Source organism: Phaenicophaeus curvirostris, chromosome 2 (genome assembly GCF_032191515.1).
Source record: "Phaenicophaeus curvirostris isolate KB17595 chromosome 2, BPBGC_Pcur_1.0, whole genome shotgun sequence".
NCBI classification, from domain to species: Eukaryota; Metazoa; Chordata; class Aves; order Cuculiformes; family Cuculidae; genus Phaenicophaeus; species Phaenicophaeus curvirostris.
Window position 1 is genome coordinate 44,916,806 of NC_091393.1, and position 25,515 is coordinate 44,942,320.

A 25,515-nucleotide genomic window follows, 5' to 3' on the forward strand; every position below is an offset into this window, starting at 1 on the left:
TTCTATACTCCTCCAAACACTTCAAGCAGCCCTTTTATTGAGCAAACTATGCCTGCAAGACTACAAAGGAAACCCAAAATAAAAACAGAGGTATCTGCACATTTCTCTAAGAAGCACATTTTTTTCCATTTAAGTTTTAAATGGAAGAGAGAAGGAAGAAGAAAAGTCATAACAGCTCCTGTTACACTTCCTGTTAAACCTGTCAACAGGACAAAATGTGGTATGAGCGTGGCCATCAGCAGAGTTAACAGAAGGAATGAGCCTCTTACACCCAAAGCAAATATCGGAGATCTGTAATTGGAGTGGCTGCCTCTAGAAATACAAGAATAAACAATTTCTGTGGCTGTAAAAAAGGGCAAAGGGTAAGAAAGAAGAGCCTTGGTTAAGAGACACAAATTCACTATGGTTTGGAGAAATGATGGCAGGTTGTCAGTAATAACTTCCTTTGTCTCTTCACCCCAGGTCAAGAATGCAGTCAGTGCAAAGGTTGTTTTCAAGACACAAGCAAAAAAGTGAGTCCAGTTCAACATACATCTAAATTCCCCTGGGTTTTTCATGTTACCTTCAAGTGTGGGAAGAAATATTTGTGAAGTATAACTGAAAATGATCACCCCTACAGAGACCAAGAATTCCTCAAACCCAATGGACAGTCTGAATTTTGCCCAGGACCACTGATGTATTTGTGTAAGACAGTAAGACATCACTACAAGTATGATAATGAAATGGACCAAGGAGCAAAGCTGACTGAGTTTGGAAACCGTTTTGAGAGTCTTGATAAATACACAAGGCAGCAATGTAACAAATGCAATTACATACCACGTTTTCTCCGTCAGTGGTATGTTTGGAAAACTATGTGACAGCAAGTTCCCACTAACAACCAGATATAAAATACATGTCATGATCAGTTCCATCACTTGGGTCACATTGACAACTATGCCACCTAGCTCAGGAGACAGGTTTTTGCAGCAGGTATTTGCAATATCTTCGTATGTGTCTCTCACTCTTGTGAGCTGCCCATCTTCATTTTCTTCATACAGGCAAGCGATTAGAATTTTGCCTGTGTAACAGCATAATGCTGCAGCCAAGATAAGAAGAAACAGGCCACTGTATCCACTGTGCAGAAGAGCATAAGGCAATCCTAGGACAAATATTCCCTGAAGAAGAAAAAGAGAAAGAAAAGAGAGCACAAAATCCCTGAGGCAAAATATATTCTAGAAGCCATGCTCTTAAACCAACCCTCTATTGAAAATTGTTTTTACCTAACTGCGTGGTGGAAGTACTGCTACATTCACCTAAGTAAGTAACAATTGTGAGAAATATGCTAGTTTCCATAAATGAAATTATCAACAAAAATAACTGTTCCTATTGACACACATGTAGTGATAAGTTAGGAAAAAGAGAATGTGCCTGAATGATAGAGTCAGCTTCCTAGTTAATATTTAATGCTGATGTGATTGCAAGCACATTTTAGAAGGTTCATAGATAATTATTCAGTCAACACGCATGTTCATGCAATATCAGTAAGATTAAGCAACTAATAGCATCATCAGTACAAGTTCCATTCAAATTAAAAATAGCATTGTAGATCAGTCCAGTAATAGTAATTCTCTTTGGTCTCAAAATGATTAACAGACCTCTAGAAAGAAAACAGCATTAGAGTGACATCTGACTTTGCTTGTGTTTCCTCTGTGGCTTCTGTATGCCTCATGTAGCCTTTGTTCTTGTTAGTCCACTGCTAAAGTAATTCTTCTCACAGCCAAGATTCCAGACTGTGCAGACTTATTTAAGTGTTTAAAAATACATGTAAAACACATAGACATACTTTTTCTTTAAACAGTTTCTGAAAGGAACAGAATTATACTTGTTTTATCCAATAAAAAAAATTTGGTGGTTTAATTGTATTTAGTGGCATTTTAGTTTCACAGAACACTGTGTATTTCTTTGTCTTTTTCCCTCTTTCCTCTCTGCACTAAAGGACAAAAAACACTTTCAAGTGGTTTAATTTTCATCAGCATAAAACCAACAAAGCCCTTAACAACAGATACTCATAAAAAGATCCAGTTTAGGAAAGATGCTTCCATGACATTTCTCTTTTTGTGCAACAAAGATGAAATTAAGCAATGCACATTAATCAGACTGGTCAGGGATTTTTGTTCTTGATGACTGAAGAAAGGTAGGGAGGAAGTAAAATATTGTTAACTAGTTCTATGGGAATTTTTATTTCAGTATTTCTTACCACACAAATGACATGATAAAATATGAGCATTTGTGCTCATGCTTGGTATTCTGCCTTGACAGAAGGACTTGATTAGGAACAAGTCCATATAAACTCTATTTCTAACCAAACCTGAGCAACCCTATCTGCTCTGCCACTTATGAATCTCTGACAAAACCAGTGCTCCTTACAGATGAGGCGACCCACTTTTCTCTCGCTTCCTGAGTGCGTAGTGCTGCTGCCTGCTTTCAGGAGCCAAAAGAGAAAAGGTGAGTTTAATGGTCTAAACCTTAATTTCAGACTTTTCTGTCTATAATCATGGGCATAAGGCTGTGCAGGGAACAAGTGTTTCAGGCATGCTTCTGTCTTTGGTGTTTTCTATCAACTCCTTCTGGTTTTATAACCAGCAGTTAGTTTCTGTGAGGGCACTTTAGGAGCCCAGCTCTGCTGGAGCTCATCAAGAAGGCAGGTGCCCGGCTCAGCTTTCTAGGGTTTACACCCAGCATCCCACTTCTAAGTGATACAATTACTTACAGATCTGATCCATAAGGAGAGCTCTGAAGAGAAGTAATTTTTCAAACACTAATTAATCATCAGTGTATAAAAAGTATTCTCTTTTTCTTCCAGTCACAAATTAGCAGTCCTTTTCAGGCAGATAGTGGGATAAGCATGAACCAGTGAAGAAAGATCAGAAGTCCTTACGTTAGAGCATTATTTTTTCTCTTAAGTTGATGAGAAAAATGTAGTGACCATCACATGAAAGTGCAGCATTGCCTATTTCACCAGGCTTCACTCTAGATGCAGATGGCTTCAGCTTTCAGATGAATTTGAGCAGGAAGAATTATATGAAATATATACCCAAGTAAATTTTGATTGAAAGGTCTATGCCTTATGAATTGAAACAGCTATTATTACTGATATAATAACAAAGTTATTGACTAGACACGTTTTTTGGTGGTTTTCAATGACTTCATTTGCAGCAATGATTTTATATAGGTCACAGGTGCCATTTCATTTAGGAGTTGGGCATTTCAACTACATAGTTTGTGGTATATTAGTCAACCAAATCTCCCCACTCCAATGCTTTAGCTTCACTCTTATACAGGTCTCATGATCCAACTAGCTTGCAGTGAGTGTAATTAGCATTTCTTTTGGACACGAACGTCATGGAAGTGTTCAGAATTCTACTATTTCTGCCATCTAGGATTCTACTTACTTAAAAAGACTGGATATCTGGCCTTATACAAACTGCAAGTAGCACACATGTAACAGCAACTTTTGTTATCATGCCATTTTTAATCATGGCTTTCACTGACTGGCAAGTCATGTAGTTGCCTAAAGAAAAAAATATGACTTTTTGTCCTATTAAAAGAATCCTGGGAGAGCATTTGCATAACAGATTGAGTTTAAAAGCATCACAAATAAATGAAGTCTATGAAAAAATCAGAAAGATAAAAGCCACGGAGCCATCTTCCATATTAACATAATGATGTTTTCTCAGTTCCTTGCAGCTTGTAGCAAGTTTATCTCATTTGTTCACACTCACAGCATTATTATTTTGCCCCTTAACCTGCATTTGGGAGTTCAAACAGTTTCTGCTGACCCAAAAGGTTGTTGTATAATTAAACTGCAGGTAAGTGTCAACGCAGGCCTCACCCACACAATCGTTTCTCCCCTGCTGAATTTAGTCTATTAACGTTTGTACGACTAGCCTCAACCTAAACCAAAGCATAAATCTTTCAGAGATGTTATCATATTAGACAGCCATTTACAGTCCTCCCCACAGGTGTCTGCTTTTCCTCACTTAATTGTTAGTTTAATCAGAGCATAACATAATTCTGACCTCTAACATCTCCTTGCTGTTGTTTGTTTATATAAAATAATTTTATTTGGTACCTAACATAGAACACAGTATGATAGAGATGGGGCTTTTTGTGTTGATTTTTTTTTCATTTTCTGAATTCAGACCTTATTTAAAAAAATCTTTTTGCACTATATATATATTCTTTCTTAAAATTATGTATCCATCATTGCCAATTTCAATGTCTAGAGTTTAGAATTCTAAACTGAACCTTTCTACAGCAACTGTAAGTTTTCCTTTCAGCTGATGTCTTTGACACTTTTTTCCCCAGAGTTTGCAAACTTTAGCTTTCAGTTAATAACAGAAAGCAAACATTTTTGACATAACTGGTTTTGCAGCTTTATGGATAGAGAGCATGGTTAGGAGAGAAATGGGAGAACTCTGAACATACCAATACATAAAATATATATGTGGTACAACGACAGTGTTTTTCCTGCCTTGCCAGAAGTGTTTTTCCATTTAAGAAGAAAGGTTTCATGGATCAGTATGTTGTCAAATTTCTACAAAATAGCCAAAAAATAATAGTGATGGCCCCAAGAACCCAAAGGATGAAAGACCCTTTGTCAGACTTCAAGACCCATTTTCTATTTGATCTTCTGTTCTTACCTTTCCAAAAGCAATACTCTCTGATAGGACCATTTCCAGAATGTCACCGTGTTTAAATAGTTTAGTTTCAAAGAAAAGTATATCTTTAATAAGCACTTATTTTGCTGTCAATGTAATATAACAGTAGAGGCATCTATGGTTTAAAGCTGCTCAGCAACCTTAAAGCACTGCTTAAAGTGTTTTATCTGCAGAAAATTCCTTCTCCATAAAGAAATTCTTTCATGGATGTTGCTGAAAGTATCTTCTGTGGCTCTCTTATGAGGAATGAGTGTACACAGAATGTACACAGAGCATGTCAAGATTTCACTGATTCTTCGCTGATGACACAGGTAGTTCCTACATCATTTGTCAATGTACATTTGTTCCAGCCTGGTCCCAGCACTTGCTTTTATTGAGTCTTCTTATCCTGAGTTCTCATGTCCAAATTGTGGCACAGGCAGCCTTAGCTGAGAGGCATCAATTAAAGATGAGCAGCAAAAAGAACTGTTTCTTAAATTGCCTCCCAGCTCTTAGTTTTGATGTTTTGTCTGGGAAGTGTTCCTGTCTGAGTGGTTTTTCAGCTGCTCCAGTGTAAAGTCAAATATGTTAGCTCTAATTATGCTGTTTTAAGGTGATCTGTTTACAAAATAGAATAGCACCCAGAAAAAGCACTCACGCAGTTGGATACAGGGGAGAGGGAGTTTTTGAAACAGTCCTCTATCACAGCTCAGCTTGAATGGATATGTTACTTGCCATCACTCCCTCCACCTTGTACAAGACACAGGCTTGCCCAATGGGCTGCATCTTCCCTTGCCTCCCAAGACATTTGCAAGACCTGGGTATTTTCACCTTAGACTGAGGGTGGTAATAGAGTGAGTACATGTGCCTTTGTGGAGGTCCTTGGCAAACAGTCAGAGTAGATTTAGCCATAGGCAGCTAGGTATTGAAAGAAATCCTGAGAGCTGAACTGGTGATCAGCCTGGTGAGGACAAGAGCGAAAAGGGCATGTAAGGAAAGGTCAGTCTCAGCTAGAAGCTATTTATTAGCTGACAAAGAATATCTCCAAGCAGAAGCAATCAGGTGTGACAGCTGCCACCAGAAACTACCAATCCACCCACAATACAAACCAAGCAGATCAGGATTTCCAAATTACACCTGCACATCAAAACATCTTTTGCATTTGTCGATGGCTTGACTGAAATATTAGAACTACATGGGAGTATTTCCCACATCATCAAGACTGTCTCCTTGTTTAAAAATAGTGGATCTCTGGATTAGCGTAGAATGCAAAAAGTGGGTCTTCTGCTGTCTTACCACTGTTTTACACTACTTGACTTCAGGAAAGCATCTCCTCAAGGAATTAAAAGTGTTTAGAAAAATGCATAAATAAGCACAGTCAAGGACTCTTATAAAATACCATAATTCCTTAATGTTCAGTTTTAAGACTTTTCTTATGCTTCATTTTATAGGCTGTTTTAATCTCAAATATGACACTTTGAAAAACAAAGGAAATTAGAAGTGATTATAAAGTAAAGACGATCAAATCATGGTCAGATTTGAGACATGCTAAAAGACAATGAAAAAATATGGAGCAAAAAACAATGATAAAAAGAAAGAGAAAAATATTTCACCTTAAGACTCAATCAGGCAGAAAAAATAAATTAAGAAATTAAGAAGAATTTAACTGAAAATTATTCAGTTACTACAGTTCTCCTATATGCAGAATACACCCTAATATGCCAGACTGCTGAACTAGCTCCGATTGCCTCTCTCAACATCTGTAGCTACTCCACTGTAACAGTTCCCTTAAGCCTAAGTATTTTCTCAACTATGTATTTGATTCTCCACATGGGTCAGGCATGGAAACGACACAGGAAAGGCTCCTTCATGGATCTTGGAAGAGTAGAGAGATGAATTCAAGAACACTGCTTTTCAGTACATTTTCACAAAATATTTCATCATGTCATTTAGCATTTGCTGTCATTTAAAAGAAATAATTTTTCAGAACCAATGCAAGCCTGTGTTGCTCTAGTATTTATATGAAGATACAGATTTATTAGCACTAAATTAAAAAATAGAGAAAACTTCTTAATTTCATGCCATGGTAACCAAACTACTAGTTTGTTGACGTCCACAGTCTTTTTCCTTTCTCAGCCACTGCTGTGATCAATTGTGATTTTTATATTTTCTTCCAGATCACTGTTGACTACATTGAATAATACTGGACCAGATGCCAATTATTCTACTAGAAACTCATACTTTTGACAATAGATCTATATTGACATTTACTTTCCTTGGATCTGTCACTTAGGCAGTTGTTAATCAGTTTAAGATACAGTCTATCGTTGCACTAATTTTTATATTACAATGTTGTGTATTAATGTGTCAAAATTCTCTTTAAAAGTCTAAATATATTATTTGTCTTTCACTGCCTCTATTCCAAACTCATCTAAGAATTATATCAGATGTTTAATAAGGACTGTATGGACACTTTCTTCAAAACCATGACAGACATTAATCATATTCCTATCTTTTTATTCTTTATCAACTAAACCTGGTATTAACAATTACATACTTTTTCTTAGAACTTTTGCCAGATTTCACTAGTCTGGATTTAACTGGCCTTTTAAATATTGGAATGATATCCATAATCGCCTGAAAAGTCCAAATACAATAGTGACCGGATTCGAGTATTTTCCAGGTCAGATGTATCTTTTGCAATGCCTCCCAAGTGCAAACTTGCTGGGCATTCTGCTTGTAAAAATATTAGCAAGATAAATTTTATCATCAGTTTGAAGTAGTAACTTTCGTTATATAATAGTTAATTGTCCGAGTCTAAGCTTGGAAAAAAGTAGGCACCTCCATTTATAACTCATAACTCTCTTAAGATAGGTCGTTAGCAATGCTGAGAAAAATTTCCTCTGAGAGATGCTTGTTTTTCTTGCTGAGCAAACAACTGTGTACACAATTGAGTGTAGACAGACAGCTTAGAAACTCTGAGAGTTTGCTTTTAAATGTCGTATGCAGAACAGCATGGTGCCCACCCTGAAAAATTGCAAAATTGCTCTTCTCCTGTGCTATAAGCACATCCTCCTGATTCTCTACGGAGACTGCTTATGAACAGTTGCATCTTTTACAGAGGTTTGAACAATTTTAGAACCTCCATCTACTGCTAGGAAATCAGTATAGCAAAACTCAGTGAGTAAGGTGTTATTACATTAGAGAATCTCTAAGTTGATTTTATCCACTCTCACATCCTCATACTCCACAGCACTGGTGTGTGTCTGTGTCATGGTAGCTTTTCCAGGATCACCTGAGTGCATCAAGGAGGACAAGAGTTGCTGCCAGTCATGTTTCTAGGGTTAATCTTCATTATTGATAACAAACAGATTATGGATTTACCTTCTATACTCCTCTGGAGCGGATGCAGTTTTGGATCTTTTGCCTCATTATTTTGTCTTATCCTTCATAAATATTAAGCAAAATTCCTGAATTTCACAGTATTTTTGCTTTCCATATGTGTAAGTTTTATAGATACTCTCCTTTGCTTCATTCTCTTAACACTTATCTGAAGGTTAGTTTTTCTACCCCTTCATTTGAATGAAATCACATACACAGTGCTCTATGGCAATTAACACATAACTTCCCTTTCAACTTTGCTCTGCTGTTTCTTCTGGTGCTTTTGGACAAACATACACAGTCATATATAGAGACATACATTTTTCCATTCATACTTAATTTATACCACTATTAGCATTTCTGTTTCACATCTTTACACTGAAGCTATCTGTTTTATTTCCTACTTCCAAAAAATTCTTTTCTTACTGTCCTAATCCCTGGGAGATGCATTTTTTCTAGTGTCTTTGGGTTCCTGTATCTCTTTGCTAGACTTCATAGTTTATAATTTACAATGATTACTTTCACCTTCCCTTTCTTCCTTTTGCTATTTTTTTTTAAATTTTAATTGGCACATTCACTTCACAGAATGGGTTTTAACACATAGACATTCCATTTCTTAATTATGAGACGCGGCTTTTGGATATCTCATAAATTCTTGTTAAACAACTTTCAAATTGCTTTGACAATCTGCTGTCTGTATTTATTCTTCCTAATGAATTGTATCTTGAGATTTTTCCAGGTTTGTAATATTCACTCTTTTGAAGTACCGAGCATATATATTACTGTCCTCTGTTTTCCCTTAATGAATATAATTAGATCCACTGATCTGTTCATCTTTATTAAACATAATGAGGCTCAAAATAGTATTATCTTGTGCTAGGTTCAATATCTTTTATGTTAGATAGTTATAATCTATCATTTTTAGAAACTTTAATTATGTTTTACTACAGAATGCACACAAGTTCCTGCATAAGTCTGTAAAACCGAAGTCACCAAAACAGATAAAATTTTTCTTTCCAAACAGCTCCAACACAGAAAATCATCTCCCTAACACAGAGCACCACCGTCACTTCTTTTACCTACTCTTTTTCTGTAAATATATTTTATCTAATTATTTTTAAATTCCAGTCACATAAATCATCCTACCATGTATTTGCAATATTAGCTAGATCCTATTTCACCTCAGCAGTAAGAATTTTTGGTTCCCTAGCTGGCTACCCAGACTCCTGGCAATGCTCTACAGACTCCAGGAAAAGAATTCAGCTCCTTTCCCACTCACTTCACAGTTTGTTCAGCTCAGCTGAGTTTGAATTACAAAATGCTACAAGCTGTTCTGTGGAAAACTTCAAATATTGTCCATGGCCTGTATGACCTTAGCAGCAGATCCATCTCCTTTAATGTCAGTGAAAAATTTTCCTTTAACTTCTGGGATGGTTGAATTAGACCCCAGCAATCTCGTTTTTCCTGATTTGTCTTATTCTTTCTCGCTGCCAATGTCATCCTGCTTTAGCTTGCAGGGAGAAAAGTGGTTATGGTGTTTATTTTGTGATTAATGCCTGCAATCACCTTATATACTGAGAGAAAATTTAGAAATGTTGTTCTGTCAATCCTTCAGGTTCCATAAGCAGATTATACTGCAGATAGACTGCTCAGGAGATGTTGTGATAAGATAAGCAAGTAAGGAAGTCACATGGTCTGCACCGCAAAAAAAGTATGTGTCCATTTGACTAACAGAAGCCACTGGTTGTGTTCTCCCTTTAGTGGCTAGATTAGTTTTAGGAATCTCCTACGGATTAGGAAAGGGAACAGAGAAAAGAAAACGTCTCAACAAAAAAAGGAATTGCTGGTGTTGAGTATTACAGCTGATCCCATTGGCTTTGCTATTGGATTAAATATTTGTTCTAAAACTGAAATAATATGCTTGATGCTTAATTCTGCATGGTTTGATGAAAAATGCTAGTTTGCATAAATTCAGAGCTGTCTGCAAGAATGCACTGAATCACACAAAGTAAATCTCCCAAGCAAATTACCTTTTAAGAAAATATATTATTTTTCTTAGTCCCAGTGGAGAAAGCAGGCTTTGGTAAAAGAATGAGGGCTTTTATTATGTTCTATGTAGTGGAGAGGAAAAAAAGATGAAAAAAGCGAGGCAGTGAAAACTAGAACATTATTTTGAAATTTAGTAGTGGAGAGCAACATGGACTCATTGGCTACTTATCTATTTCTCACATAGCTCATCACAGACTTGCAGACGTTAAGCTGAAAGCAGGCAAATACTCAAAGCATCCAGCACAGAATGTGAATTTCCATTAAAATATGGTCAAAAGAGCTTGAGAGGAGGCAGAAAGGGGACTTCAGGGGTCTAGAAGCAAACTGGGGAGCCAAACGACTTTATTTGAGGGTGTATTGACATAACAAAAGGAAGAGTTAAAGCACTTAGAAAGTTCAAACTCAGCCAGGGAGAAAGCATTTGGCTTGTTGGGAGGGTTTTTTTTAGTGCTGCCTGTATGGGACAAGCCACAATTCATGTTACCTTTAACAAGTAAGGCTGAAGAGGAAATGGAAAAAAAAATTCAAGCTACAGAGAACTTTGCACTGGAACAAAACTTACGGACCTCTAAGAGATGAAAAGGAAGCTAGGTTACAATATCTGGAAGCTGGATTATGTTTTCTGAAAGCTAGCATAGGATATGTCATGACTGCATGTGGAATAAAAGGTGACTGAATCCTCCCCTGGCTAATATTATCCTGTTCTTTCCTCAGTACAGACCCAGCCACTGATTTTAGGTGGATTCTTATTCAAGCTATAATGACTCCCAGAGCTCGGCGTATAAAAGAGAAATTTGTCTTACAGCACTGTTTGGAGACAATATAGTTAATAGTCTGGATGAAAGACATAAACAGTGGTTTACTATTATTTTTGGTCTCTAGGAATCAGTAAACTAATACAGAGTATCATAGTGTATTCTTCTGGAATAGGTGAGAAAAGATGCTCTCTTACAAAGAGACTGGGGATGGACAACAAATCACTACTGTTTTTCCTTTCTTAAGCTCAGTTAAACTTCAGTGGCATCCCTGTTGCTTCCACCTTTAGGATAAAAGAAGCAGCAACAGATTTTACTGCTGAAATTTCATCATGCACAGATACAGGTAAAGTTGAAGTTACAAATTAATTCCTGTAGTGGAGGTATCTCTCTTCTATAGTGACATGGAGATCATATCATTCTGAAAATTCAAGAAAGAAGAATAATTCCCCCAATTTCAAGTAGATATTGACAAACATTCCCAAATGTGTATAATTAATAACGAAGAAAAAAACTAAGACCAGAAAAGAAATGTGACTAAGTTTTCTGATACGCCCTGAGTATTTAGCATAAAAGCAAAGTTTCTTAAGCTCTCTGTTTAAAAAAGAAAGATAATTTTAAATATAGTTGCACTTTGTGAAGCCAGGCATATGGCATATAAAATGCATGCTGAAGTTGTCTTTTTAAAGTCTCTAGATGTAAAATACTTGAAGTATTACTACTTGAGGAAGTTTTCTTATTCTATTTGTACGGATTGTGACATAATGGTTCTTGACTGCTACTGCCCCATAAACAAAGGTATTGTAGTCATAAAGTAAATCATATTCCTGTGTTGTTGTATTTTTTGTTTTTCTTTTCCTCTTTTAAGAAATTAATTTTCTTGGTCTGCAGCCACACTGGAAAGTCTTGGAGTCAGGATGCTGTCTGGAAGCAACAGCTGAAGATCTCTGAATGAGCAAACTAGGGACCTATATTATTCTTGAACTTTGACAAAGACCCCAGGCTTATTCTTATCTTTAGATATACGTACTCTCTGTACAGGTAGAGAGAAAAACACCTCTTTCATTATTAAAACAAAGTTAGTTAAGTAATTGCTCTAAAAGTTTGTACATTTAAAAAAAGAGTTTAATATCTTTTCCTTAACCTGATACATTCTGACAGTGTGGGGAAAACATCGCCTTATTGGATCTCTTCTTTGTTCAGACTTCAGTGTTGAGAGTTGTAGAGATGAAAGCTAATCCATTCTCCTAAATAACTTTCATGTTTCACATTCAAATTTCTAAGCAAAATTCCAATTTATCCATGAGGTGAAATGAATGGACTTTAAGTGAAAAACCAGTAACTATTACTAAAGTTACTAAGGCTATTACTCTTTTTTTACTCTCTCTGGTACCCAAGGAAACGATCACATCTTACCATGAATTGGATGAATCTCACCCAACTTCTGTCTAAACCAAACATTAATGACCGAGTACACACAGCAGCAGAGAAGACATATATGACAAATCTACCTTGCTTTGATGGGCACTTATTAGGAATGAGATTCCTCACCTCACCTATCTAAACACAGCAAAAAGTAACGCTAATCTGCTAGCTCTGAAAAGGATAGATAGAAATAATGACCACCGGAGGACTATTCACTCTAACAGTGTAAGGCACTTATTTTAAGATTTAAGAATCTCCATCAGAGATGCCTATCTCTATGTCATCTATAGAGTCAAATGAATTTCTGTAGGAAGGCCATGAGACTCTGAGGTGCCCATGAAGAGTAGTGAAAGAGCCTGAACCTGGCTAACTTGGGAACACGTCTGCACCAGAGAAGGCAGGGACAGGGGGGAAAAGGTGTCATTAAGTAAACCGGAGAACACTAGTACATAAGATTGTGAACCATATGAGGCAGAAACAAGGGTAGGAAAAGACGATGAGCAAGAAACTGTGAGAGAAAATGGCCGGATATGAGAAATATCTAACTATAGACATAAGACAGGAATAAGTATAAGGCTAGAGGGAAAATATGAATTATACAGCCGATTATCCATTCTCATTAAGAAAGGAAACTTTCAGGGGCGGTATGGCAGCTCCTTATGATTCAGGAGATAGTAGAGTCTCTGAAATCCCACCCAAGCAGCAGACAGAAGCCTTCAGTGTCATGCAGTTATCTTATTTTTAACTCAAGATGACAACAATAGAAAGTACAAAAGGAAGAGCTCTGAGAGCAGCTGGCTTCCCAGCAAAAGTGAAACACGTCAGCAGGCAAGGAAAAGCAACAGGAGCAGGAGTGGAGAACTCATTTTAAACTCCAGATCCCAATTAAAGCTTAGAACAAGATTTCTAAGTCCCTTAAGGGAAGATGGCTGAGGTGAAATCATTTGGAATTGCAGAAATCATGCAGTCAATGACACAAAAGAAGAGCTTTAAAATGTAGTAAGATAGACTAGACCTCAGTGCCAACTTCTAAATATGATGCAAATATTAAAATGAGAGAATTAATAGTCATTATATAAAAAAGAGAACTTCTTATAAAGAGATAACTTTATTATAAAATAAAAATAAGATATATTGCATCATATAATTCTCATAGTCATATTTGCATTTTTTTTCAAGCTTTGGTGGAACTATTCATAACTTACGAAATAGATTTAGTTTAAAATAATCAAACAAGAATGAGTTTTGAAACTGAAAAAATTCTTCTGCTTAATGGGGAGAAACTAGACTGAATCAAACATTTTTTCAGAGGGGAAAACAGCAATTAAAAAAACCTATCAAGAATTGAAATGTTCATGTACGGTAAAGGCAAAGGCTGAATCTACCATTGCTACTGATAACATAAAATAACCAAAAACGCTCATTCAGGGAACCTACAAAATATAATCTGCTGGTGTTGTTATTTGTGTCAACTCAAGGAATGGCTGGAAAGAAATTGAAATGAGTAGTGGAGTATGTGTGTATGAGCTGAAGTGAATGTTTCCTTACTTTGACTCATATGTTTACATTTTTGAGAAGTAAATATTAAATTTGATTTTTTTTTGGTAGCTGTTTAGTGAACACAGTATTGTACATATGGCAAAACTAGTGCCACTGGCCAAGAATACAGAGAAACATTGCCTTCCAAGAAACATGGTGTGTGGGGGGAGAAGAGGGATAATAGATGCAAATAGAAGTCAGTTACTTTTATTTAGCTTTAGGGCCAAAATATTTTATACAGAATACTGTGCTAAAACTAGGTTACAATATACAGTACTGTGTGTAATCTGTGTTAAGGGCTTTTTATCTTCTGAAGTAGTTTCATTTGCTCATTCAGATAAAGGTTGTGCCATTTAGTCAATCTCCTGCAGTCACAAATTACATACATTGAAGTAAACTGTACATTAACCATCTAAAGATTGTGTGGAAGAAGGTTTACCATTTGGAAAGTTTGCTACAGAAAGATTACTATTTCTGATTCTATCAGGATGTTATAACAGTTCAGATGTCCTTTAAGCACTAAAGTCTCATACACACCTGCAGATGTTGAGCTGGTCAACATTTATTCCTTGATGAAGCCTAAGGCTTGCTCTTCCTTTTTATAAAAAAATGAGCTCCCTTCTGATGATTTTGCTAATGAAAGTGAAGGAAGTTTATGAAAAACAGGAAAGGAATGCTATCTGACAAAATATTTTACTTTCTGATGCTTATCACCACGTTCTTGCTCTCTTGGGAGAAATGTTATCTTGGGAAGAGTTATGTGTCTCAGCATGGCTTGTTAAAGAAAATTCATTGAGGTTATGCACCTCATAAGTTTAAGAATATGGACAGAAGGAACATTTTTAAGAAGAATACTTTCCATCAGTGACAGCTGGTCAGTTTCATGTGCTGTAGAGAGGCACAAACGTACAAATTACCTCAGCCATGGAAGGCTGGTAAAATGTTTATAACAGGTAATTTGGGTTTTGTTTTGAAAGGTAACTGTCAAACCTAATTTCACATCAATAAAGTAAGCAGATGTAGCAGATATAGAAAACCAAAGTTGTCTAATAATAGTGTTTTTAAGTAGTATGTGATGTGATATGAATTAAAACCCAGAAACATGTTTTCATTCAGCTTCTTAAAAACGCTCTCAGAGATTGATGAGACCGAAAAGCATGGTAGATTAATTTGACTTAAGTGTAGTGTACATCAGTTATTCTCTTCACCTGAGGGAGCCAGAGATCCTTGTTCTGCAACAAGTCATGGTGCGTTGGGCTCTCCCACGGAATCACCACGGAAAAGTGATCATTGCTTTCAAGCAGCTGATGGTTATTTGATCCTGTTTGATAACAATTACCATTTCAAAGGGCATAATTTTCATAATGCTACTATCCATTCATGTTTGATATCTTAATTCTGTCACTCTTTTTCTTGACCATCTGGATTTTGAAGACGGAATGCCCATTTTATAGGCTAAATATTCTAAAGGTACTCTTATCACTTTTGTTAGCTGATTTATCTTGTGCTCAGCCCCTACAATGGGTCTCAGTAGCAAGGAGAATTCATTCTATACAGAAAAATAAGGGAATCAAATGAAATGTAAAGTCAATTGATCATATGCTACATTTAAGCAATCATTATTTTGTAAAGAGTTTCTCTGAAACAGAAAACACTTGCTTTCAAAATTGTTTTCATTGTTGGAGCACCTGGAAGTCCTTGATTGGAATGCCACTGTGCAGGGCACTATGCAAACAAAATACAAAAAGATGGTCTCTTCTCCAAAGTATTTAAAATCTTATGGTAAGATAACAAGATGCAAATACAGGAAGACAGGGGAATCAAGGAAACCATGAATCAATATTGGAAACTATGAGTCAAGAGAGTAAAAGGCAGTTTCAATGTAGCTTATAACTGAAATTTTCAGCAAAGGGACATTGCTAGGAGGATTAGAGAAGTGCAAATAAATATCTTCAGATAAGTTCATAGGAATGTTTGTTTAAATATTTCAAAAATTGACAGTGGTAACTGTGCCTGGAAAAACAGAGATCAGAGACGATAGATGCAGAAAGATAAATGGTAGATTGTTAAAGAAAAGATGACTAGCTTACATCTGATTTTATGTCTCATAGAATCATAGAATAACCAGGTTGGAAGAGACCCACCGGATCATCAAGTCCAACCGTTCCTATCAAACACTAAACCATGCCCCTTACCACCTCGTCCACCTGTGCCTTAAACACCGCCAGGGAAGGTGAATCAACCACCTCCCTGGGCAGCCTGTTCCAGTGCCCAATGACCCTTTCTGTGAAAAATTTTTTCCTAATGTCCAGCCTAAACCTCCCCGGCGGAGCTTGAGGTCATTCCCTCTTGTCCTGTCCCCTGTCACTTGGGAGAAGAGGCCAGCACCCTCTTCTCTACAACCTCCTTTCAGGTAGTTGTAGAGAGCAATGAGGTCTCCCCTCAGCCTCCTCTTCTCCAGGCTAAACAACCCCAGCTCTCAGCCGCTCCTCATAAGGCCTGTTCTCCAGCTCCTTCACCAGCTTTGTTGCTCTTCTCTGGACTCGCTCCAGAGCCTCAACAACCTTCTTGTGGTGAGGGGCCCAGAACTGAACACAGGATTCGAGGAGCGGTCTCACCAGTGCCGAGTACAGAGGGAGAATAACCTCCCTGGATCTGCTGGTCACACCGTTTCTGATACAAGCCAAGATGCCATTGGCCTTCTTGGCCACCTGGGCACACTGCTGGCTCATGTTCAGTCGGCTGTCAACCAACACCCCCAGGTCCCTCTCCTCCAGGCAGCTTTCTAGACAGACTTCTCCTAGTCTGTAGCACTGCACAGGGTTGTTGTGCCCCAAGTGCAGGACCCGGCATTTGGCCTTGTTAAACCTCATGCCATTGGACTCTGCCCAGCGGTCCAGCCTGTCCAGATCCCTTTGCAGAACCTCCCTACCCTCCAGCAGATCGACACTTCCACCCAGCTTAGTGTCGTCCGCAAACTTGCTAAAGGTGCACTCAATGCCTTCATCCAGGTCATTGATAAAGACATTGAACAGGGCTGGACCCAGCACTGAGCCCTGGGGAACCCCACTTGTCACTGGCCTCCAGCTGGATTTCACACCATTTCCCACCACTCTCTGGGCCCGGCCATCCAACCAGTTTTCCACCCAGAAGAGTGTGCGCCTGTCCAGCCCAGAGGCTGACAGTTTCTCAAGCAGAATGCTGTGAGAAAAGCAGAATGCTGTGAGAAACTACTGTGAGCTGTCTGAAGAGGTACTTGCAAGAGCTGGTGAGTACATGAGTTATGGGACTGTATCAGCTTTCCATTTGGGTGTGCGTGTGGAGAGCGTGGCAAGGTCAGGGAAAACTGTGGTACTCTGACCCAGAGAGGAAATCCTTAGTGTTCAGATAAGAGTTTTAGTCTTGTGGATTGGTACATCAGACCAAGTCTTAGTGAGTTTTTATAGTAAAAGTAAGCAGAAGCTGAACGTAGTCTGAGCGTGAGGACTTAGAAAGAAGCCTGACTGAAAGATGGTGCCAGATAATAGGCCTGCATGGCAGCAAGTACAAAGACATTCAGAGGCAGTGAAGAAAGAAAGGTTGGTATGGGCAACCACACACACTTTGGAGGAAAACAAGTAGCTCCATTTAGCTGCTGCTACTGACTGCTGAACAGACAGCCCGGTATTTGATGTGGGCAGCAGAGGGCTCTAAATAAGATGTGAATATAAACTGGCCTAGGAAAACACACTCTGCAGTAGTCACACACTCCCACAGGCAGTGAGGGATGTAGTGTTTACCAGCAGTGCCTGTAGCAGCTCTGAGACCCTGAGTCTGCTGCTGGTGATTACCTCATGGAGGAAAGTGCAAGGCAGACCTTCAGGAGACATCACCAGCATTTGTTGTGTGCCTGTTTACGGACAGCAGTGTAGAGCAGAGGAAGCTGGTAGTGATTGTGTGCATTAATTCATGTAACATTTTTCCTCATGAAAAGATCTTTCAGTTAAAAATACAAATAGAGTAATGTGGCACATGTGTGCCTGTAGTTATCTATCTTATAGCCAAACTTTCAAGGCTAGTAGACTAATTTATGAAGGAGACGGAGGGAGACACACCTCCTGTAACTCTCTTGCAACTCATCTGTTGGAAAATGCAATTTTGGGACCATGGTGTGACACACACAAGCTAAGGACTGCTTTAACTACTAAAGATTTTTTGCATGTCATTTTAACACCTAGTAGGCTGCAATAACTGCAACACTTCCATCTATTGCTTGTGTAAGCCATGTACTTATTTCTGAGATACTTCAAGAGCTAGTATGGTCCTTTCTAAACCAATTGTCCACACGTTAGGACTGTCTGTATGTCCAGGGAATAATTTGCGGAATAGTTATGTTATATTGCAGCTCCTACGTGCTGGCAAATCTGACACAGAGGGGATACGGAAAACTGATTTGCCATGTCTAACATTTCCATAAGAGTTAGAGTAGAATATGCTGATATAAATCTATTCAATGCTTCCTCCAGTCCACTGCACAATGCATATATGTCAAACAAAGAGATTTCTGTGAGGCAGATATAATTTCATTATTGTAGGTTAACACATTTTTGATAAAAAGCTTTTGTGATAAAAAGTAGGGTTAGGAATAGAGAGAATACATACCCTATACGCAGCCTTTCCTGTGCTATATAAGTAAGTGCATGAAACTGAAGAAATCTACTGCAGAGTCTGAGTTGAAACAAAAAGTTATATGAAGTAGGGATGTATGTCAAGAATCTTTTTCTGCCAAGAGAAAATCCAAAGAGAAAACTGGGGCACAAATATTAGTTACAGAGCCATCTTCCCTAAAACATATCTTTTAGCAACTGCATTGCATAATGGTTACATTCTATCATAAGGAAACCAGATCTGAGTTTTGATAGCTCTCACCAGTCTCTAAGCATTTTTTGGATTTCCAGTCATGGATTCGTGGTTGCAAAGCTATGAAAAGTAAATTTGGACACTACTGCAGGCGTATTTCACCTAAAATCATATAGACATTTTTTATATGCACCACAATATTTCTGCAGCCTTGGAATTTTAATTTGGGCTGTCATTTTTTTTTACTAGCTCCAGTTGGAAACCTGAATTACTTGCTGGTCCTAGGTTAGCTATCAACACCAGGCATCTCCTTTTAATTCTCCATAGCACCTCTTAATATGAAGCGCATAACCTGGTTTCACAGAATCATAGAACGTCTGGTTTCCCTCAGACATCTGTAATTTAGTTCAGAGTATGACTACAGTTTATTATTCAAGCAAGTTACAGCTCTGAGCATCAGAAAAGATTGACCTTTGTTCTCAAGTCTGGAAAATAAATACTTAAGATCAATTACTGCAGTTAAGCACTGGAACAGGCTGCGCAGGGAGGTGGTTGATTCACCTTCCCTGGAGGTGTTTAAGGCACGGGTGGACGAGGTGCTGAGGGATATGGTTTAGTGTTTGATAGGAATGGTTGGACTCGATGATCCGGTGGGTCTCTTCCAACCTGGTTATTCTATGATTCTATGATTCTAAGATCTAAGTGGTTATTTAGTTAAATTATTTAAGGTTGAGGCTAAGAAGACCTGTATCTTAGTATATCTAATAAACAAATGGCAAAACCACCTAGCTTTCTAGGCATGCAGATGTGTACATACTTATATATAGAAAATGCTTAAATACGGTGTCAGTAAAGCTTAATAGGAGGGATGTTTAGACACCTTAAAAAGATGTTTACCTTTCTATTCTTAGAGGCATATCTGATACTTCTGTTCCTCAGTGTCACTCTGTTTTCCACTTAAGTTTTTGGGAGTTGTTAGTACTCCATTAGCACTCTTAACAATTCAGTCTGTATTAGGGAGATGAAGGCAGGTAACTCAGAGGAAACATCACAGAAAAATAAAAATTAACTATGGCATATTCTCAAGCAAATCTTTTAGAGTTACATAAATAACAATGAGCCAAATTGGCACCCAATGTGCAAAGAGTATAAAGATACATACATTCATTTTAAAAAGCAGTGATTCTTGAAGTGTAAAGTCTTTTCCAAACTAACGTACAATATACAGAATATAAACATAATAAGCATATTTATGATCACAATTGTAATAATATTTTTATTGACATAATTTAAAATAATGCATCATTGCTATTCCTAGAAGCACTCTCAATAGACAAGGACCCTAGCATGTTATTCTGATCATGGAATGAGAAAATTGCCTCTCCCAAAGGTATTTCTAATCTTTGTAAACCCTAATATCTGCAAAAGACAGGAGACAAAACATAGCTATGTCAGGTATCAGACAAATTGAATAAAACTGCACATTCAGTATGCTTTGATAGATCATTTTTTACCAAATGTCCAGGAAAGGATTTGGCACTTATATTACACTGTATTTTAAATATTGTACAAGCATTGTAGTACTGTAAGTACATTGGAGCTGCCTGGTAAAGTTGTTGGCATTTTTTTGCACTGTTAAACTTGTTTGTGGCTCATGATAGTGTAAATTAGAGTTATGCTGAAATGAACGTTATTTCCTCTCTCTTGTTTTTTCTCTGTTTGTTGTCTTGTACACCCTCATGATATTACAGAGTGAGTGCCTTTTTCTTTTGCTTTAGCTTTCTCTTTCTTGGACAAACATTCTTCTTACTGTTTGCAACAATCCTCCTACATGTGGCTGGCAAATAAATAGACCTCATTGTCTTTTGATATTGATGTGAAATGCTGTACCCTTAGAATTTAACCACCATCTTCCTTTTTATTGTTGATTTGCTTATCTATCTAGCACTACTGTAAAAGTCAGAGCAAATTTTTTTTTGCGTTTTACTCCTATATACAAAAAAATGCAACTTGCATGACTCTGCCGGATGATGCTGTTCATTTTTCCTTTTGAATTATTTCAGCTTTATGGTCTCTGTCAATACCTAGATTCATTAAACACAGGTTTTCATTTGCCGGTGCAGTGCTGGAGTATGAAGCATGTTTCTCTGGAAACTTCAAATGTCTGAAGCACTCATTTAGATGTACAATGTCATTACCAAAAGTGCACATTTTTTCAGTTGAAGTTAAAAACAAGATAGAAATATCTACCTGTTTTTTTTTAAATATTTGCATTTAAAAAAACTGTAAGAAAACTCTTGTGTTTAATTACAGAGATCAAAGATTTAATTATTCCTATAATAAATCTGGATTGTGAAATAATTTCACTTTTAGGGTAATTGTATTCCCTTGAATATCTGTTTAGCACACTTCAGAATTCTGCTGAAATGTTTACCTCTAATTGCCATGCAAAACACTCCTGCCCTTTCCTCTGGGTAGAGTAAAAACAACTGTCATTTTAGCATAGGTTGTCTTCACCAGTCAAGTATGTTTGGATTGTTTTAATCATTCTGTTCACAACTCTGATTTTCTCTTCAAAGCTATTCATAGAATAGTCTTCAAACTGTTATTTCTTACTGACAGATGCCCTTTCAATATTCTCTTCTCTCTTCTCCTCTCCTTCTTTTCCTCTCCTCTCTCTCTGCTTTTATTCCCAAACCAAATGCCAAGGTACTGGGAAATAGGAAAAATACATACATATGTACATTGATTCACATATGTACTCACATATTCACACAGTTTCATAATGTGTTGTAAGGACACGTCAATTGTACTATTAACAAAACTGCAGCTCGCAGCTTTCCCATCCTCTGCCTTCCTTAGGAGGAAAGTTTGTTACAACCATAGCCAACTGCCCTTTTAATGCTGATTTCTAAAATATTTGACCAAATGAGATCGAACAGCAGTACGCAACACTCAGCATGCTGAGAGTTTTGACTAAGACTATAGTTACAGATCTGATTGAATAACTTAGCTTAAATATGTCCTGTTTTTAAATAGGTAACTGTATGTTTGATTGTGGATTTACACTGTGTTATTGGTCTATTTTTTTAACTAGAAGCCATAATATTAATAAATAACAGTAATTGTGTACATAAAGTCATTCAGGAATTTTTAGGCATTTTGATAGATTTACAGAGGCATCATTACTTTTGTTTTTCAGAAAGGAAAACAGTGGGTTAGAGAGATCATGACTTGCCAAAAGGTCATACAGCAAATATTGACAAAATTGACTTCCAGAATACAATCTTGGCTTTGGTGAAATCAAAGGCAAGACTCACAGAGAAAACAACGGGCTCTCATCCCAGACTCCTATCCTGACTTGATGCTGTTGAGAGAGACTGAAGATAAAATGTGTTACTAGAGCACGTGTTGAGGTGTTTTGGGACTTCACACTTTTATTCACAGTGAAACACTTTCTGAGCATGACATGCTACTGAGCTCTAGAAGTCATTACATGGGCTCTAATGTGGTGGTGCTCATGTTTGAAAATACAGTGGGGTTAGAAATACATCCATTTTATCCTCTTTTGCAGGGTTGAGGAATGAAATGGATACATAAAGAAAAATTCACTGGCATAATCACAGACCTGTGTGACACTGGAAGGATTATTGTTCTATATTTTTTATTGCCATAAAAAGTATTTAAGTATCAGTTACGAGGGCTAGATATGTCTGTGGGTATTGCTTTCATCTTACCACATCAAACAGAAAGTTAGTGGTAATGATAGGATTATGTAATGAAATGAATCATGAAAAGTGAGAAAAGAAAATGAAACATTTAATGCTAAATTTGAAGATTCAGAAAGATACTCAAATTCCACATAGAATGCTGGGACCAAATTACTTCAGTCTTTCCAGCCTACTTTCTTTAACATTGACAAGTATTATTACACTTCTTGTGCTTCTTGCTCCAATTTATATCTCATCTGACTTACATGTCAATAAAATTATGTCTGACTTCTGTCTAGCTCTTACTATCCTTTTTTTTTAGATGTTTACCTCCCATTTCTATCAAACATCCTAAAGATAATGTCTGCACTTCTAAAACAGACGCAATCACCACCTTTCCATTTTCATCTAGTTTAAACATTTTTAAAACTTTAGCTAACATATTTTTTTTTCATCCTTTGGAACTTTTTTTTTTTGGAGTGTTAATTTTATGTAGGAATGTTGAAATACTTCACTAATAAATTCACAGAAACCTTTTAGAATATTGTGAAATGATGGTACACTTAAGTAAAATAAAGCAAGCTAAGTGGTGACCAGGTTTTTCAAATGATGACTGTAATGAGCGGGGAAGTAAAAGGTTACCTGAATGGCATTTGTTACATTCCATCCTGCTTCCCAGCTGGTGATCAGTTTGGCCTGGCCAGGTGGTAGGGGAGCTGGGGACTTGTATTCTCCATCCTGGTGGCAAATATCAAGCTGAAAGTTCAGTGGTCCATCTGGTTCCTCTCTCTCCTCGTTTTGAGCTCTGTTCAGTTCATCTCTTCTGGCAAAATTCACATACTCTTCATCATTGTCTAGGCAGCTGTCCCATCTCACCATTCCCAAAAAGAGAGATGGTATTTTCCTAAAGCAGTTGAAAAGAGATGAAAAAGTCTGCTTCAGGTGAGCCATCCTGAATACCAAATATCAAAGTAAAACCTTTCTCTATATGTTTTATTTTTATTCAGCAGTTGTACATTGGTGATCCTTTTGTTAGGTTAGCCTTGATATTTTAGATGTGATTAATGAAGTTTGTTGTCCTTAGTTCATTTATTTGTGCTGTTTTCAGATGCCAGCTAAGTAAATACCTCCAGGGTCTTAAATGTATTGCCCAGAGTAGTCTACAGTGAGATTTAGTAGTCTGCAAGCTGTAATTTACAATTCAAATCCTACTTCCTTTTGCCTATGGTAGATCAGTCATTCATGAAGCATTTACAGGTGGCTGCAAGAATCTCTTCCTGGAAATTATGCATGTTTCTAATACAAATAAATAGTTCTGCCAAAAGGAGAAAAAAAATGCTTCGTTAAGAACTAGAGCTGATGGACTGACTGCTAAGTAAATGCAGGTAAACAAATTTACTTTTCCAGATGTGAGATTTTTCTTCTGTATTTTAGTGTCTACAGAGGTCAGTAGAACTTTAAATATCTTCTTAAAAAAAGCTCAAAGTTGTGTCAGGTGAAGGACATAGAGCCGTAAATGTAAATAATGATGCATTACAGTTTTTCACACTGCAAAATCCTAAAAATAGTATTTACTGAAGTATCCTCTTCTTTCCTTGTATGGCCCATGGAATTTGTGAAAGAAAGCTGAAGAGAGAGAGTTGAGTTGCACAGTTGTAGGATTATTCATGCTCATCCTCTTTTGTAGTTTCCTATGCCTGCCCTTCACTCCTTTCCCCTCCTAGTTTATTTGTTAAGAGTAGTGGGTTTTAACAACTATATTTCTACATTAACAACTGAATAATGGTACAACACTGATGATGACAAGGCTGAAAACAGTATTTGCTTATGAATGGTCTGAATTTGACCACGTGCAATCAATTACAAGCCTTGCTTGCACTAGTGTATCCTTCCTACTAGCTGAAATTTCAGTAATTCCCCAAACAAATTTAGAAGTTTATATTTGTGAACTAGAATTCTGAACTGATTACTTTTTTTGCCAGATATACGTGAACTCCAGCCTCACTAGTAACTCTCAGGTCTCGCCCATTTCCAAAATGAAATACCCATTATGCAAGCCTTGTTTATTTTTTCTTATGTGCTTAGGATTAAATAAAGCTGGAGGCCAGTGACAAGTGGGGTTCCCCAGGGCTCAGTGCTGGGTCCAGCCCTGTTCAACGTCTTTATCAATGACCTGGATGAAGGCATTGAGTGCACCCTTAGCAAGTTTGCGGACGACACTAAGCTAGGTGGGAGTGTCGATCTGCTGGAGGGTAGGGAGGCTCTGCAAATGGATCTGAACAGGCTGGACCGCTGGGCTGAATCCAATGGCATGAGGTTTAACAAGGCCAGATGCCGGGTCCTGCACTTGGGGCACAACAACCCTATTGTTGAGGGTTGACCTCTACAACTACCTGAAAGGAGGTTGTAGAGAGGAGGGTGCTGGCCTCTTCTCCCAAGTGACAGGGGACAGGACAAGAGGGAATGGCCTCAAGCTCTGCCAGGGGAGGTTTAGGCTGGACATTAGGAAAAAATTTTTAACAGAAAGGGTCTTTGGACACTGGAACAGGCTGCCCAGGGAGGTGGTTGATTCACCTTCCCTGGAGGTGTTTAAGGCACGGGTGGACGAGGTGGTAAGGGGCATGGTTTAGTGTTTGATAGGAACGGTTGGACTTGATGATCCGGTGGGTCTCTTCCAACCTGGTTATTCTATGATTCTATGAAAGACGGAGACTATATTCAGTGTTTTGTCTTCTGTAATCAGACACTGAAATTTCTCTTGTTCTCATCACATAGCTAATCTTCTGAAGCTCTCCACAGTTTATCCATCTGTTCTAAAAAATAAAAATACTTCAGAAATACTACCAGTATAGAACTATGTTCCTGTGCTTACCTTGTTCTAGCCTCATCACTGACACCTGTATTTGCCATGCCCATGGATTTATCACTGGATACTCCAGGGTATTTCTTTTACACATTATGAAATCCGCTGATGTTGACCTGAGCTGAACAACAAGCGGCTCTTGCTTGTCAAGATATCCATTTATTGGTATTTCTGAAGACTGAAGTGGACGTCACTAGCCATCTGACCAGCATAATGTGATCTCCTGGAGTGACCTCGAGGGTACTTGAAAATACAGCAGTGTTTCTTACGGTAAA

The 25,515-nt window shown here is 37.6% G+C and overlaps 1 protein-coding gene across 1 annotated transcript; it reads right to left on the bottom strand.

The window, feature by feature from the left end:
• Positions 1 to 2: 2 nt before the first annotated feature.
• LOC138717349 (vesicular inhibitory amino acid transporter-like) lies at positions 3 to 23,256 on the bottom strand. The gene is made up of 2 exons (XM_069850866.1): positions 23,020 to 23,256; positions 3 to 1,154 (listed from the first exon to the last, which is right to left on the bottom strand). Exons 1-2 carry the CDS (start codon positions 23,254 to 23,256, stop codon positions 3 to 5), a joined length of 1,389 nt encoding a protein of 462 aa, XP_069706967.1.
• Positions 23,257 to 25,515: the final 2,259 nt, after the last annotated feature.

Bases quoted from the DNA above. Each gene is read 5' to 3' on its own strand.
- LOC138717349 (XM_069850866.1), bottom strand. From the start codon at position 23,256: ATGGTGAGATGGGACAGCTGCCTAGACAATGATGAAGAGTATGTGAAT. The intron at 1,155-23,019 runs GTAACCTTTTAC...TTTCTTCTTCAG, and splicing joins ATGTAACAAATGCCATTCAG to GGAATATTTGTCCTAGGATT.